This window comes from Aspergillus lentulus (genome assembly GCF_001445615.1).
Source record: "Aspergillus lentulus DNA, contig: Alt12, strain: IFM 54703, whole genome shotgun sequence".
Classification (NCBI taxonomy): domain Eukaryota; kingdom Fungi; phylum Ascomycota; class Eurotiomycetes; order Eurotiales; family Aspergillaceae; genus Aspergillus; species Aspergillus lentulus.
The window spans coordinates 274,472-291,400 of record NW_028322115.1 but is presented as its reverse complement, the minus strand read 5'-3'; the positions used below and the strand labels follow the sequence as shown (position 1 = coordinate 291,400).

Genomic DNA, 16,929 nt, shown 5'->3' with positions numbered 1-16,929 from the left:
ATGGGTTCTGCATTACTTGAGATACGTCCAGGTTCGTATCTGAACGTCATCCCACGCTGTTGCGCGCTGGAATAGCCGCGATTCCTTCTTGGAACAGGCACTAGCCAAGAGCAATTGGAATTACCATTTTGGATACCTGGACTACTTGAACTTAACCCCAAGCTCGATATGAATGACTAGAGATTTTCTGTTGAACCATTCATGTACCTCGATCACTACAACGCGTGAGATACAACGTTTATGGACTTGGAGACTGAAGCTCTAGAGATTAGTAGACCACGAGCCAGGAAAACACTTCAGAGAAGGCACTGGCGCAAACAGTCCATCTGCTAGGCTAGGAAGAGTGCCACTGGTGGCTTGGTAGTGCACATTGCCTGTGCATCGCTCCAATACAGAGGTATTTGACGTCGTACAACCTTGGTTTTGCGATACTCAATCAAACTGTTCAGCACTCTGGTGGCTGGTGAAACACCGTCGGTAGCTGTAGCCCTCTAATAACGGGGTTGAAGCCTTGTAGACTGTACGGTATGCTGTCATACCCTGCACACCTACATTAATATCACATGTAATTCTGCTTCTTGTTGCAACACATTGAGATGGGACTTGATGATTCCCGAGTGTTGCAAAGCTCCTGCGAGCAAGTACGCCGAGCCAAGATCATTGCTGTCCCTGATATGGTAGTTGTCGGGGCACTGGTCAGTGCCCTTGTGAAAACAGCAGTACAGTGGTAGAATCCATGCAGATTGGCAACTGCATTTTTCTGGGATGACAGTGTGTCAAAAGTTTAATAGTGCCGGAGACAGATCACAGTAGCACAAAAGTTGTCCATATCGACATGTCGGCACGGAATGTTCGATTAACAATGTCCTAAGTCAACATGATCCACGGTGATAATGCGGCAGACGCTATATATTAGCATCATGTAACAATGCGGAAACAAATGAAGAAGTGGCCAGATAGGAGATATCACTTCCCAGATCCCTGGCTCCTTTCTACAAATTGCTCGCCGTGACCTGTGATGTAGGAACGCCACTTATATGAAACTCAGAGCATTGCGGAAGTGGTTCTGCGATCAAATATGCCCCGCGGCACAATTGCTTCCAGTCTCTTCGACTAGACCCTATCACAACATTTGTGGACAGGTGGCAGATTGGTCATCTCTATAGTGAGTATGTAGGGGTGTATGGTATAGTGATTAAACTAGCATCCTACCGCGGCATTCAGCTCTGCAAACCTATCTGTATATTGTCACAATCCCAGTGTGAATGAATACGTCTGATACTGGATCCAGTTACTGGTATGTCTGTCATATGAGCATGTCAAGTTGGACTGAGCATATGTCATGCAGGACTCTCTACTGCGAAATATTTTTTGTGACACCACTCGATGGAACGGTAGTAGCTAGCAGACTCTCGGAATTATCGACGTTGAATTGCCTCATGGCTGCAGACTTGCTTTGTTAACCGAGGTCTCTGGAGGGGTATCCAGATTCTACCTATATAATTACGCTTCATCTCGCAACAATTCCATTCAACCGCCTATTCAAAACTCAGAGGACACTCTCACTGAACATCGCCAGTGGAATCCAACATGAGGATCTTTACGATTCTCAGTGTCCCGCTTCTTTCTGCTGCTGTCCTCGCAGGACCAGTGGCAGTCTCGCCCAATCCCCTGGAAGTCAATCCCCTGCCCTTTCCAAATCCAGTTGCTCTTTACTTCCAACTCATGGGAGCGCTGACTTGTTCGGTACGCTATCTCCAGCCCGACTACATAACTACAAACGGACTAATGTAGGTCTACCAGTTCGGATGCATCAATCGCGCCATAGCAGCAACTCCCGACTGTACCGGAGGCGTGGTGGACATTGGATGCTTTTGCGGATCCTCTGATTTCATGACCGGAGCTTGCTCATGCGCTGCCGATGATGCCTGCAGTGCGGAGGATTGTACCAGACTCACATCAGCTTTTCAACTAGGGTGCGGTTTGGCCCGTTCTCCCATTGGAGGTGGTGGAGCTAGTATTTAAAGTCGGTGAAACGTGGGGTGTCTAAGATGCTTCAAGTCTTAGTTCTACACTTCGCCCGCAGCAATGACTCTTTTGGCACCGGTGTTCGAGTCCTATAACTGCAGATAAATAGACGTCGAGTCCTTCTTTTCAAGGACAGCGGGTTGCTGTATTGGTGAAACCTTGTCCATTCCGGTATTGAAGTAACAGCAATTATATATGAGATACAGATTCACTGGCATTTCAAGTCATTATTTATAGTTGCAGATGCGATCATCGTTTCCCTTCATTGTGGCCGTAGATTGTTGCGGAATGCTTCACAATCTATCAAATGTCAGCATGATTCCTTAAAAAGCTTGCAAAGAACCAACATACCTTTTTCATCATGAAAGACGATTGCCAGCTGTCTGATGTGGCGACCTGAACTCGACATTGACATGGTTGAGTGGCGTGAATCGTTCGACATCATGCTGCCAATGCTTCCCATCGAGTTCCGTCTCGTTATGGCCTCTCCCTGCAGTTGAAGCCTGGTTGATAGCTTAGAGTACTTGAGCTCAACGAATCCGTCCACTGCGGTATTCAGTAAGTATATTGCAGGTCCGATCAGAACTTAAAAGGAATAGTACCTACAAGGCCATTCCAAAAAGCCCATCTTTGCATTGGAGCCGTGCTTGAGTTTCCCAAAATAGAGTAAACTCCGTGCTGATGTGAGCGGATCCTGGAGGACACGGATGGTCTCCAGCGAACAATGTTCCTCTACACCGTCGGCGTTGATATATTTGACATCTCCGCAGTAGAGGATGTTTCGTCCTAGGAGTATGCTCTGGAAAGTGACAAAGTCTGGACCCCCGATTAGAAGCTGTAGTTCTGAATGAGATAGTATGGCTCACCAGCCTGCTTCCGGCAGATATATACTGGCGAGATGGCATATCGTTCGATAGCGCCATTTGACTCGATCTTAACACGGTGAGAGCCCTGAAAGCATATCCTGAACGGACTGCTCGGATCGTTGACAACATGCGCACTTTCGATATATGGAATCATGGAGCTCTGGGCTCCTCGAAATGCTGCTTCATGGATTCGATGAGTTATTTTTACCGTGCCAGTCACATCCGTTGCCTCGATGAAGCCGACATCGCGAGAACGGTGATGCAGGTAGACGCTTATTGTGCATTTAAGCGGTTTGTGCAATTCGTGGTTTTTGAGATTCGGATCGGGAAAATGTCTGTGTCAATATAAGCAAGGCACAAATAAATCTATATCTCCTGATCAGAAACATACATCGTTACAGGACATTGCGTCTCTACTCTGGTACACCGGTAGCGAGTACTGATCGGCTCAGTCAGTGGAGGCGTGGGCGGCGGTTCCCCCGGAGGGTCATTATCGGACGGCGAGTGTTCCCTTGTAGCTGGGGTGATAGCTCGTTCTTGGTGCAGGAGCTGAAATTTGACCCAGTCGCTGAATTTCTCCCACTCATCAATCTCCTTGTTCAAGATTCGCGCGGGCTCCTTGGGTTTGGTTGGTGCGTTCAACGCCAGTTGACCAGGAACGGTGACATGCTTGAACCCAGCCTGATTCAAGGCGCCACGAATATCCGTTCGAATCTGGTCTAGAAAGCCGACGACGGGCATGTCACGGCGCATTATAAGGTGCTCTAGCTTCTGGGAGACATCTTGGATGCGAAGAAGGGGTTTTGACTCCCGCTCGTCGGATCTTGACCCGTGGAATTCGAGCAAGGGACGCTGCTGTTCTGTGTCTCGTAACCGTGGCAAAGCTCGCTGACCAAGTTCGGATAAGAGTCGACTTTCCAGAGTGTTGTCTCCATTGTTAGAACTATGTCCCGGCATGCATTGACGAAGGATGAACGATATCTGTAGACTCATGATTCTGCAAGGTCAGTCAGTAACAGTTCGGGAATTAAGACGGAATGGTCTGCAGTATACTTGATTGCACGCAGGATTTCCAAATTCTCCTGCCTGTTTTCCTGTCTATTCTGTTTCTGCATATCAATCACGGTATTGGTTGCCATCAAGTTCGCTAGCTGGACATTCCGCTCAAGCGCACGGCGCAGTCGTTCGGCCTCTTTGCGCTCTATCGGCCACGAAACTTGGTGGAAAAGCGTCTTGACCCTGTCCGAGACTTTGTGCCATTGTAAAGGTTCTTTCGATCCGCCTGAATGTATATTGTTCGCTAGCCGTTGGTGCTTCTTGACGAATTCGGTGCATTCGATGATCGTCTGCTGATATGACCGACCGAGGGCAACCCTCTTGGAGACAGGGACATCTTTTTCTGCCTCTTGTAGCTCTTCAATGGTCGCTCTCATCAACTCGAACTCTGCTTTGAACTGTGCAAAATCGACCTTTGCATTTTGAGTCCCGTCAGCGATACACTTGTAGACATCCCAGGCGATCTTGGCGGCTTGTAACACATCTCCGACGCTCCAGCCGAAGCTCATCCCGTATAACGTCAATAGTTAAACAATAGCTCTGAATTTCACAAGGTAGTAATACCGAAGAGGATCAGGATGCATCCATGGATCAGCAAAAGTGGAACTCGAAGAAGGAGCATGGGCCATGGGGGGAGAAACGACATGCGAACTGTCCCCACCCGTTGTGATAGCCTGGCCCGGGCACTGACAAGCTAGCGGCTCAAAATACGCCTGCCTCCCACGCGCGGAGGAAGAATACATGTCCCGTCAGCAGCATGTCAATGGACGCTTTGTGGCAGTGAAGGGCATTCATCATATACATGGTCATCCACCACACGTGGTGGCGCCAAGGGGACTAGGCTACGGAGTAGCACCGATGGCTTCGTACCCCCGGTCCAATAGCCGCCGTCGTCTACACAACGTGCATCAATCCAACTGCGTCTTTGGCGAGGAACTTCGGAAATTTCGATTCAGTCGTTAATATGTAGCCTATCGTCTCGAGTTGCAGTCTGACAGATGTCTCGGGTATGTGCAGGGCTGCCGGCCTCGTGGTCCACAGGACATGTTCAAGTCGATCGACTCCGCCCCTGAATTTTGATATGGGAGATTGTGTGGCTGTTGCCCGTCGTTCGTATTTTTGCCTGGGCGAACTCCTTCCAGAAGTAATGAGGCTCCCTGAGTCTTGAGAAGGGTCGTCAGCCTCGTGATCGATAATGATTTAGGGGCGGGGAATGGCTGCCAGTAGGCAGCGGGAGAAGACATCGCGTCTTTGCAACTTCCTGCTAGGATCTGATAAAGATCGTACATCGAATCAATACATCAAGAGATATGCGATATCCTCGCTTAGCCGCTCTGGGACTGCGAATCTACCCATGGAAGGAATATCAGGACTTCCGGCACCATACAGTGAGGATCCATGGATGCAAAAGCTTAGCCGTACATGAGTTGCTAACCGTAAGAACAGCCCGCTCAAAGACATGCCTACATCATCGGTAGACTCGAAAGCGCTCGACGACGGGAGTGGATGTGGATCGTCGCCGTCGCAGGTATCGGTTTTTTCACCGATGCATATGGTGTACGTGACGGCACCCATCGGACAGGATTCATCAACTGACTTTGCAGATCTTCTCTGTCAACATGGTTCTACCCATGATGAATATTGTCTATTGGAATCATTCGAACTGGATCGAGCCGAATGCAGTCCGGCATGACTATGAGGTGGCTCTCAGTATAGTCACTTTAGGCGGTGTTATGCTTGGCCAGATCGCCTTTGGCGTCGCTGCAGATGTCTGGGGACGAAGCAAGATGTACGGCATGGAGTTGGTTATTTTGATCTTCGCCACCCTGGGACTGGCATTATCTTCCTCAGGGGCTGAAAACTCCATGTCCGCTATCGCCCTTTTCTTATTTTGGCGTGGCCTGCTCGGGATTGGTTTGGGTGGGGATTATCCTCTGTCGGCAGTTATTTGTTCAGAGTAAGAGCCTATTCGGCATCCCGTAACCGCAGCTGACAATCTCAGGTTTGCGCCGAGCCGACTACGAGGGCGACTGCTTGCAACAGTCTTCTTTTGCCAGTCTCTCGGACAACTCGCCGCGCAATTGGTTGCTCTCATCGCGGTGGCGGGCTTCCAACGCCATCTCCCCACCAACCCTGATACGACCACATGTACAGGAAACTGTATTCGAAGCCTTGACACCATTTGGCGCCTGCTTGTCGGATTAGGAGCTGTGCCTGCCTTTATCGCATTGTGGTTCCGACTGACGATTATCGAGTCCCCTCGCTATACAGCAGAAGTAACCAAAGACAGTCTGCAGGCCGTCAATGACGTCTCTCAATTCTATCAACGTGTTAGTATTGACAGTGCATCAGTGAACAGTGTAGAACCTCCCTCTCCAGAATCAGGTTCATTCCGACTATCGCCGACCCAATCAGCCGAGCAACAGCCAGATCGGCCTGCTTCTGCTGCCCCGTTTGCGGAACAAGATGCCACCTCCCCATTGGCAATCTGGAAAGACTTCAAACTCTTCCTCAGGCAGAAGGACAACTTCAGAAAACTGGCTGCCACATCCCTCTGCTGGTTCTGTCTCGACCTCCCCTTCTATGGGCTAGGGCTCATCAGTCCGCGGATTACGCGAACCATCTGGTTCGGAAGCAAGCTGCCCCGGACTAGTTTGTATCAGCTACTCTTTCAAACAGCATATCAGAGTATTGTTGTTGTCTCCTCTGGCGCTATCGTTGGTAGCCTGTTATCAATCCTGACGATCGACAAATTGGGTCGGCGCAATATCCAACTGAACGGATTTTTCTGGCTATTCTTGCTCAATGTGGTTATCGGCGCTTCGTTCCAGCATCTGGTGAAACATGATGATCCGTCAGCGTTGGTGGTGTTGTATATTCTCTGCCAGATATTTTTCAACTTTGGTGAGTATATCCTTACGCCATGTGCCTGACGTTGCTAACCCGCTTCCTAGGACCCAACACAACAACATATATGGTAAGTCTCCCTATTCTCGATTCAGGAATATAGCTGACCACCAGCTCCCTGCTGAACTCTTTCCGACTCGGTTCCGGTGCACCTGCCACGGTATTGCGGCCGCCTTTGGCAAACTCGGTTCGGTCCTTGCGCAGTGTTTCCTGGCATATGTGGATTTCGGCAACGGAGCAGACTATACCAACGTACCGGATTGGTTGGGATATGCACTTCTTTGGTAGGCTCTCATTCAGAGAAGCGTGTGATAACTTCAAACTAACAAGTGGCTAGCCTATCTTTCTTCATGCTCATGGGTCTAATCATCACATATTTCTTCATTCCTGACGTCCGAGACAAGGATGGACGCATCAAGTCGTTGGAGGAACTTACAGATGGGATGATGCCAGATGCGGAGTTTTCCCAGGCTGTGGTGAATGGATATCCTGCACGAGGGGCAAGCCCTCAGATGACCCAGGTTGATGGGGATAGTATCAGGGTATAATGTTGGATAGTTGCGGTGTTATTGTGCGACAGTGATAGGCCCGGTCGCAATGGAGCATATGTTTCCGTTTTCACCAGTTGCTATCAATTAGGAGCATATGCTGTCTGCGCAGTAGTAGAAGGTAAATTCCAGGCCAAGATTGTGTTCTCCTTGCGGTCAAATGAAAGGTAGGATCGGCGAGGTGACAGTTAACAATTATCATCCCATACCATCCGTCAGAGGGACTAGGACGCTTAAAATAGTAATAGATAGATCGCATTGGAAATAAATGTTTGGGGGTCCCAATTGCCAATCTAAGTGGAGCCAATGCGATGCCTCTGACCCACCAGATCAGCAACTATAATAGGCCCTCGTATTCGTAATGTTCACCTTCTTGGGTTTGTTGGCCCATACCATCGGTGGGTAGACTGAAAATCGCAGTTGAGTGCTGCGAGTTTCAGCCATAGGGGCTGCTGTTGGGGACTTCCGGTACCGTATACACATTAATAAGGATCAGTCTATGATCCTGCGATGTACAGCAGGAGACCAAGCATTATATTGCCCAAGCGCTGTCGGATTACTGAGAAAGCAACATCCTTCTGTATATTTACCCTCTATAAGCTGATGTTGGCCCAACTACTGCTGGAAGTCTGATATCTTCTTCCCTTCTAATTTATCCTTTTGCGCTTTCCAATTGGACTGATGAGAGTGGAATCTCTGGGGACCCACCTTCTTGAGGCACGGAGGCAAGAGCCTTTCGGATCCACAACCGCCCTTGCAAGTATGAAATATTGATAGCCTCTGCGGCAATCTGCGGAAGTCCATAGTTGCGTTAGCCCAATTGAGGTGCAAGGCTGAGATCCACTGCTCGTAGTTCGTATCAAAGACCGATTCGGGTTACCTATCTACCTACGCTCTATGACAAAGTGATGTTTCACGTGGCGCTAAAGAGGTTCAAACCGGCAAATTGTACGAAGTAGCTTGATGCATTTTGTTTATTACGACATTCAGCCCAGATGAGCCAGTGCCAAGGTTCCAGGCATCTACAATCAATGAGATATACGTAGTATCTGGAGTGGAGCAGCAGAAGTGGTAACCGACTGTTGCTGATTTATATTTGTCTGCATTGTCCACCATTTCTCTCTTTGACGGTCAAATTCAAATTTTCAAGATAGCAGTAAGCTGTTTGCCCCATTATTTGAGTGCAAACTCCTCCTGATCCGTGTTCTAACTACAGCAGCCACGTTGACATTTTCGTTTGCATACCCGGATCATGGCATTCAAGCTTTACCACTACGACCCTTCCGCAGGAGCGGCTGTTGCGTTTGCCGCAGTTTTCGGCTTAACCACAGTTGTCCATATTTGGCAGATGGCAAAGGCAAGGGCTTGGTTCATGACTGCTTTCATTATCGGTGGCTTTTGTGTGTAATATTCCCTTCATGCGTGGTTTGGATTGAGGGACTAGCCACGAAGCTAGTGGCCGCTATAACTTGCACGGGCTGACGCCATTGTTGATTATAGTCGAGGCTATTGGCTATCTCTGCAGATACATCAGCGCAAAGCAGACCCCAAACTGGACGACAAAGCCGTATATAGGGCAGAGTTTGCTCCTTCTCCTTGCTCCAGCGCTGTTCGCCGCGTCTGTGTACATGATACTGGGCCGGATTATCCGGCTACTGAACGCGGGTTCCCTCTCGCTGGTCCGTCCAAATTGGCTGACTAAGGTCTTTGTGACGGGTGATGTTATTTCCTTTTTGATGCAGTGCGGAGGTATGCGGTCCTTTCAAATGTTTACGAAACATAAACCGGACATCATGGCTAATATATTCGCGGCCAGGTGGTGGCTTACTGGCGGGCGCCAAAACACAAGACAAAGTCAACATGGGAGAACATATGATCATCGGTGGTCTGTTTGTTCAAATCCTGTTCTTCGGCTTCTTCATGATCGTCTCGGTGATTTTCCATCGCCGTATGCTTGCAACGCCTATGCACCACATGATGTCCACGCAGCTGCCGTGGAACCACTACATGAAGATTCTGTACACAGTCAGTCTTCTGATCATGGTCCGGTCCGTCTATCGTGTGGCCGAATATGTGCAAGGAAGCGACGGGTATCTTCAAAGCAAGGAGGTCTTCATCTATGTTTTTGATGCGGCACTAATGTTCACATGCTGCATTATCCTTAATGTATCCCACCCGAGCAAGCTCTTGTCGCATAGTCAGGCGGGCCACAAAGTGGATTCTGATCTGGAGATGCTGAACCCGGAACGGTAATAGGCGGATGCTTTGACCAGATCTGAAAGGTGTATTCCTTGCCTGTGTCACAAGGACAGACCTTGTACAAGCATCTCAATGTGAGTTGGCGCCGCTTTCAGGATGATAATAAATAGATATTTAACGATACAGAAGCAGTTAGAATATATACATATATTATCCTAGGCCTATACAGGACGGCTATCATCCTGTTAATGCCTTGTGAACCATCAGTATGGCCAACATGAGATTTGCCCATTTTGAAGGTGCAAGCAGACAAAACGTACAGGCTGCATGCTGCACATGTCATTTGCAGTCCTGTTCATCTTATTCGCAAACTCCAATACTCTTCAATATCCAATGCTACTTAGGGGCTGTCGACCTCTGAACGCGTCCGGTGGACTACGAGCAAGTCGACCTAGTCGTCTGTGCTTCCCAGATGCAAAACGGCGGCCATCCTCGCTGTCAATGGGTATTGTGTATGTGGAGCTGGCGTTCCGATAAACCCATCTACCTGCAACTTGAAATTTTATGGGTGTTCTTCTGCACCTTGATGCTACTGGACCAACAGAAGCCCCTGAAATTGAAGCAATATCATTGCTTACACTGTAGCATTCTCTCCGATGTCCAAGCGTAACGCTGCATTGTCGCCACCATGAATTCTGTAGGTATATATAACGTTATTGCCTTCGGAAGCAGAGACGTCGGCACCTGCAGAGACGAACAGTGTGCTGCCTGGAGCAGTGCAGCAGACACCTATCCCCTCCACGTTATTGCATTCGGCCTCAAGTGAACCGATATGACAATCGACCACTTTGAACAAGTCTATGAAGCATTTAGTGATAACTTCTCTTTATGTGCACCGGAAGTCAATCTATTTGAGGCCGAACACGAGGCGATGTCCTACTTCTTAAAATGGTTGGGTTCCTGTTCCCAGATATGTCAATGGATTGAACAGCACCTGCTGTTTTACATATGGTAATCGCTGTAAGTCTCATAAGGATTGTAAGTATCATAAACGCTTACCCGCTGTAAGCATCATAGTCATGATAAGCACTGTAAGCTTATATGCACTGTAAGCTTATATAAGGACTGTAAGCATTGTAATCATCATATGATTAGCCTATGTTTAAGCTTGACGCTTCCAGTTCAATAGCCCTAATAAACATGGGGTTTGGTTTATTGGCTTTGCCGACTCAACAGTCTGTTGTGGCTTGTGCTGAGGACTACAGTATATCGAATTATCAACTAAAGACTGTGTAAAAATGGCCCACTGCCACGTAAAATGTTTGGCCACACATTGTTGACTGTCATATTTGTGCACTTTCTCCGTTTTAGAATTCTCCTGTTTGCAACAACATGACATTTTAGGAAGATAACGACAAGGGTCGGGGCAGATACGTGACAGATGTATCGCAGTTGAAGAGCTTAGAACGAGGCGGGCCGCCCGGAGAAATAGGCCTACGTATACATTTACGAGGATGATCGAGAAGACATTTAATAATGTGTCATTAATGCTTGTAGGAAAGGTACAACTCAACAGTGTAGGGCAAATAACTCCAGGCAGGGGGGCACAAGTAGGTCATTTTCATAGCTGGGGAACATGTATTACCTTGCGCAGGCACTGGAAAAGAGCAACCCCTTATCCTTCCCTGAGGGCTATTGGGCAGATTAGCCCTTGTTCAAGGTTCGAGATCCTCTCGCCCCAGAACTTCATACAATTTGCACCCCGAAGAGCAAGGGCTGCCGTCTCTTCATGGTCGGAGCTGCTCAGCTCATCCAAGCGTCTTTTCCAGAAGTGCCAGCGCGAGATGCTGAATCCGGTTGCTGGGTGAACACCATGGTCCTTTGCAAGGCTACCAATGGTCGAATCATCAAAATCATGATTTGTAAGACAAAGACTTTCAATCTTGTGGCCACATAGCTCAAACCACACCACGGCTGCTGGTACCATGTCTGCAATTGGTGGTTGGTGGTTCTGTGAGTCTGCAGCCGTTGAAGCCAATGGTCTCGGGGTCTCCAGCGCATCTCGTAAGATCCAAATAGCACACAAGCACAAGGCAGGATCCCGGGCGCCCCAGGACGCGAGGCGAGCTATAAAAGCGCTAAGATTCCTGCGTTGGCGTACCGGTAGTTCCAGGGCCTTTCTCCAATGCTCGTATATTTGTTCGACGAAAAAGGGCAGATCACTCCAAATCTTGCCGTCAGATGTCAACGCTTCTTCCTCAATCCATTGGCTTGCCCCTTCTTCGTGTGACTCTATGACTGAGGCCACAATCCTGCGAGTCAGCGTACCCATTTCACGGGCGTGTAAAACTTCGGCTGCCAGCCGGTCTTGAGCGGGGTGTTTGGCATCCGTGATTTTTGCACCCTGGATCAACTTATACCACAGTTCCCGCAAGTCATACTCATAGAAAGCTATTGGAAGACCGGACCTGGAGTATCGACGTGATATGTTTTGGACAGATAGTCGTATTTGGTGCCAGAACCTGTTATCATCGTTGTAGCCTTCTTTCACAACTTCCGCATCGATTGCCGCGATGTGGTGAACACGGAGAGTTTCGCGGCTGTGAAGTGCTTCTTCTAAAGTAGGCAACATCGGTAAAGTTTTGTTCTTTTTGAGAGGCAAGGCGAAACTTGACATGAAGTGGGAAAGGAGTTGTTATAGACGTGAGGCGGGGCATTTTGTTTTATGTATGCATTGACTGGCGCCTGTGGTCACGGTCCCCCGGACGAGCAGAAAGATGAGAATTAGGCAGGGCATATTTTGCGCGTAATCAACACTTGGTAATTCCATGGATAATCTTTACCTTAAGAGTCTTTCAGTACGGACAGAGAATATTCGGAGACGTCGAGTTATCAATTCTTTACTATCTTCCAATACCAATCATCTGAGCTGATGAAGAAGCTGAGTACCGAGTAATTTTCTGAAATACGCCTAAGAGCATACACAAGGATACCTAACACCTGGTTCATCCTGGTAGACGCAGTAGCCATTATTTGCGAGACACTATAGGTATTAGAAATCACCCGTTAGTTTCTGACCCTTTAATCTATCCACTAAATCTTACCGGTCTCCCAGCACTACAACGACAGGTATCCACAAAGCCTTCATCAACGTCGAATGAGCATAACTGAGTCGCAGGGGAACAAGACTTGGTAGGTTGGTTAGTTATAACAGTTATGGAAATCTCTTCAAATATGAAAGGTGACGTACCCCCTCCCATGCTGTCTCTTTTGCAGTAGTGGCAGCCGATCCAAACTGGAAAATACAAATGAAAAGCACTGCCTTAGTGATTGCGCGCATGATATTCTGGAAGACTTGTATGATATAGCTAGCAGTATTAAACAGTGACACACACCGGAAACATAAAGGTGCGAGACGAAGGTTTGGGTTCTTATACTTAGTGAGGTGAATCCAGCAGACATAGTGTTGCTCTGGTTCATCAGTCTCCCTAAGCAGAGAAAGACCCTTCACCCTGTGGTAACGACGGTTTATTACGGAGGCCTACTAGCTGACATTACACGGCCGAGGTTTCCAGTAAGCATTTGCTAGGTCTGTGTCAGCTCACCAGCTTCAACCTTCTCACACTGTATACCCATGCTGACACCGAGAAAGCCGTCAAAACCAGGCCTGCTAGTTAAGCAACAGAAACATTATTTTTAGCATCATGCCCGGTTACACTAGGACCCACAGCGCAGGTTAATACAGGTCAGCCCAGTTGAAAGTATTTAATTACAGAACTCGCTCTCATACCTTCTCGACTGCTTTGGAACTTGAACCAAGGCGCCATCATCCTAATATATCGTTTCAAATTCAATTGACCCTACTTTCTGAATATGCAATTTGCGGTGTCTATCTTCATCACGGCCCTGAGTCTATGTGGCTTCGTACTAGGCCAGAAAGGACCTTGTTACAACCAGTATCAAGCCTCAGTCCCATTTCGATAGATATACTGACCGTCACGCAAAGGGCTGACCCGGATCGTGGTCTTGGCAACTACTGTTACTGTAGTGGAGATGGTATGAAGCTCATCTACTGTCTAGCCTGGTGTTCAGTTACTGACTTGACACCCTCAGGAAGGTGTTATTTCGCCTCGTCGAATGATTGTGACCCTCCAACAAGTGATACTTTCCCTTGCCCTTAGGTAGAACGGGGATCAGTGAGTCTTCAAATACATTCTCTCATTGCAATGGGACCTGTGCTAATCAATCTAGCAGATTTATGTCATTACTCCCCCTCGGCGGATAACCAGGACCATTCGTCTACAACAGCCTGATTGGGACCTAGCTTATTATTCATTTATGAAGGAGGAAATGGCATGAATGAGCCTATAAGACATGGTGCTGTTGTTCGGCGAATGCTATCCGCCATGTGGGATAAACTAGGTGCTCAGCAAAGGAATACAAATCGACTATTTTACCGTATCTGAAAGCAGTGGTCATGGTTATGCTCATCTCTCATCTCCTTTAAGGGCCTCAGCTTAGGATACTACCAGGGTAATCGAGCTGTCCCTGATCTTCAAATAGCTTGGCCTCTCCTATTCCACAACAGCAGCTTCGATCATTATGCAAACAGTGAGAAAATGATAAGCCGAGGTCCATACATAGGACTTAGATGAGTACCTTTAAATTGCCCGTGTGATGGTCAACGCACCTCCAGTACCGCTGCTTGCAAGCGTAGCGCACCTTGTTCTAGCCCGGACCCTTGTAGTTTTCCTGTTATTTTATCCAGTTCATTCTGGGACTGCTTCTCATGTGTCATTTCAAGTTTATGCTGATGTCAAAGCATGCGCCACTATTTCCTCTACTCCAGGCCTGCGTTTGTCCCAAATCAGGAATGGCCGGACGCAAGTTCGCTGTCTTGTGACTCTGTACAGATTAAGAAGACTAACTACACAATACTAAAGGAGCCATAAGAACAGTGAAACAAAATAGGGTGAGACGGCCCGCGAGGGCGCTCATGCACCAGGTAAGTGCCCCAACCGCCCCCGCTCCCTCCCACTTCCCTCGCCGGCCGGCCAGTCATGCTGTGTCTCCGGCTTGTATTCTGGGAATTTGATGCAGACTCATATGTTACCTCGTGCTAAACAGGTGCACCATGCATGCTAAGGCGGGCATGATCTTGTAGAATTCTTTGGGAGATAATGCTGAATCGCTCATTTGATAAGATATAGTATCTCATTTGAGGCAGTAGGCACGGCTCGCAGCGTGGGACTACAATCTGTCAGTTCATTCGTCCATGTCTTATAGGGTTCACTATGTGTGAAAACGATGCGTCATGAACAATCAGTACGCCAATGGGTTTATCAGATAGTAATTGAGGTTTATAAGGCAGCAGGCGAGTGGATTTAGTATTCCTAGGGGGGGTAGCTGAATTCCTCCGTAGTGTCCCTGGTGATGGCATTTACGTGGAATTTCTGTTAGCCTCTAATTAGGATTCTCTTATGGGACAGGGCGAGGAAAGCGCGCCTTGGCAGGTGTTCTGGCCCGTAACTGAGCTATATGAATATCCCTGTGCGTTGAGGGTGATATTTATGGTCTATATAGCGCGATGTAACATAGAGCATGGTTGTTCGCACTTTGTCGGGCCATTCAGCCCCGCATCCATGCGCGAAGGGATCGGGGGTTCCATACAGGAAAGACCATATTAATTTGTACGACGGAGTAGTTCAGTGCTGGTAACAGGCGTTCAAGATTAACACACCGCAAATTATCTAGGGGAGTATTTCTCGCATTAGTGCCGCTTTGGATATCTGATATGATGGGCCATACCATACCACTCAAACTTTACAGCCTAAGTCTAGGTAGAGTGCCCGTCTAAATTGCTTTATTACTTCCCTAATTGTAAGAAATCGAGCCTGTTTCTCTCAGAAGTTACGCAGAAGGTAAGCCTCTGTGTTAATGACAAGGCTTCTTGGCTGCGCCAAATGTGGAGTGAGCTTGGTGTGCTTGTATCGGAAGAAAGTCCGGGTCTAAGGTAAGGGACAGGTCCCTTCTCCTAGGGATGCCCATTCAGAGTAATTTGTTAAGCGCTGGCATACAAATCGATATATTACTGAGGGGTCTCGGGTAGCGGCTTGCAACTGACTGCCCACTGTCCACTGACTCTCTTCTTCGAATTTATCCGATTGGCCCTCGCCTACGAACTAAGTCTACGAAGGGAGTAAGTAGTGCGAAGTATGATTTGGGCTGCACCGCTGCACCCGATCAAGCCAATGTGTGATCCAGTCATGTAAAAGCAAAGGCGCAGCACTTCTCTATCAGATACCAGGTAGACTTTAGAAGAATTTATTGCGTGCTACTATGGAAAGCTTTCTAGTGAACTCTCAGAGCAGAATGTAAAAGGGACAATTAAATGAAGGGCTTTAGAAAACGCATGAAAGCATACTAATCCTTGCTTGACATGGTGGTCATTCCATTCGGCTATCCACCCCTAGGCGGCTACTTCCCCGTTATCTGAAATCCGAGAAGTCCTACCGAAAGCCGGTGACTGCGCCGCATCTTTCTGCTAATTGGTTTCCAACGCAATGGCATGGAAGGCAATTGGACTGTTCATATCAATCCTAGGTAGTCGGTAGTTGGGGTTATTATTTACCTGAGAGAACAGCATTCATAGACTGATTCCATGTCCCTGTCCGGACCATTCAATCACTATATATGCCCTCCACCCGGTGTGACCATATTTTAGGGAACTGCTTGTGCAGCAGACTTCCACGAGATCGCCCCTACCGTACTACTGAGGTCCCATGATCCTCTTACTTATTGAATATTACCTCATGGATCCATTTGAAAGTTCGAATGAGAATTTGCTCGGGGATGCACCCAATTATATTCACAGGAGGAGACTGCAAAACCGCCTCGCGCAACGCAGATATCGTGAGTCAATAAAATGACTTCCCAAGTTATTCCTAACCTGGTGTCAGGCGAAAAGGCCCGATCACAAAAACTAGCTATGCCTAGGTCCGGAGGAGATAGGGATGGAATATTAGCCGGCGGACAAAACAGAGGGAACCAATCTGGGCACGCATCGGCTTCAACAGAACGCGCAATACCTGAGGAAGAGCCCACTGGTCTGGTCAGTCAGAATATGGTCGATAGCCAGTTCACTTTTCATGGTGACGTACAGGCAACAACGCACCGTGGTAACTTGCCTAAGGACGCCTCGACGCGAAACCCTATCACTTCGTTACTCTGCGACCCAACGACGCAAGATCCTTTCTGCGCTGAACAAAGCGAAGATGCATTTCTGTGGGTCAGTGTTATGCGCGGCCCTTTTGGACACATGCTTA

At 48.1% G+C, this 16,929-nt stretch overlaps 4 protein-coding genes across 4 annotated transcripts; 2 read left to right on the top strand and 2 right to left on the bottom strand.

Annotated features, from left to right (window-relative positions):
• Nucleotides 1-2,290: 2,290 nt before the first annotated feature.
• Nucleotides 2,291-4,459, bottom strand: ALT_6057 (uncharacterized protein; the record flags this gene model as incomplete). The annotated part of the gene is made up of 6 exons (XM_033555693.2): nucleotides 2,291-2,328; nucleotides 2,380-2,574; nucleotides 2,635-2,844; nucleotides 2,895-3,229; nucleotides 3,286-3,891; nucleotides 3,948-4,459. 6 exons carry the CDS (start codon nucleotides 4,457-4,459, stop codon nucleotides 2,291-2,293), a joined length of 1,896 nt encoding a protein of 631 aa, XP_033411584.1.
• An 801-nt stretch (nucleotides 4,460-5,260) lies between these two features.
• On the top strand, nucleotides 5,261-7,405 carry ALT_6056 (phosphate permease; the record flags this gene model as incomplete). The annotated part of the gene is made up of 7 exons (XM_089600019.1): nucleotides 5,261-5,338; nucleotides 5,397-5,507; nucleotides 5,555-5,886; nucleotides 5,953-6,854; nucleotides 6,905-6,927; nucleotides 6,972-7,141; nucleotides 7,195-7,405. 7 exons carry the CDS (start codon nucleotides 5,261-5,263, stop codon nucleotides 7,403-7,405), a joined length of 1,827 nt encoding a protein of 608 aa, XP_089455481.1.
• A 1,252-nt stretch (nucleotides 7,406-8,657) lies between these two features.
• On the top strand, nucleotides 8,658-9,658 carry ALT_6055 (RTA1 domain-containing protein; the record flags this gene model as incomplete). The annotated part of the gene is made up of 3 exons (XM_033555695.2): nucleotides 8,658-8,805; nucleotides 8,906-9,154; nucleotides 9,222-9,658. The coding sequence occupies 3 exons, from the start codon at nucleotides 8,658-8,660 to the stop codon at nucleotides 9,656-9,658; spliced, it is 834 nt and encodes a 277-aa protein (XP_033411586.2).
• Nucleotides 9,659-11,279: 1,621 nt separating this feature from the next.
• ALT_6054 (DUF3632 domain-containing protein) lies at nucleotides 11,280-12,236 on the bottom strand (the record flags this gene model as incomplete). Its single annotated transcript, XM_089600018.1, has 1 exon — nucleotides 11,280-12,236. The coding sequence occupies one exon, from the start codon at nucleotides 12,234-12,236 to the stop codon at nucleotides 11,280-11,282; it is 957 nt and encodes a 318-aa protein (XP_089455480.1).
• Nucleotides 12,237-16,929: the final 4,693 nt, after the last annotated feature.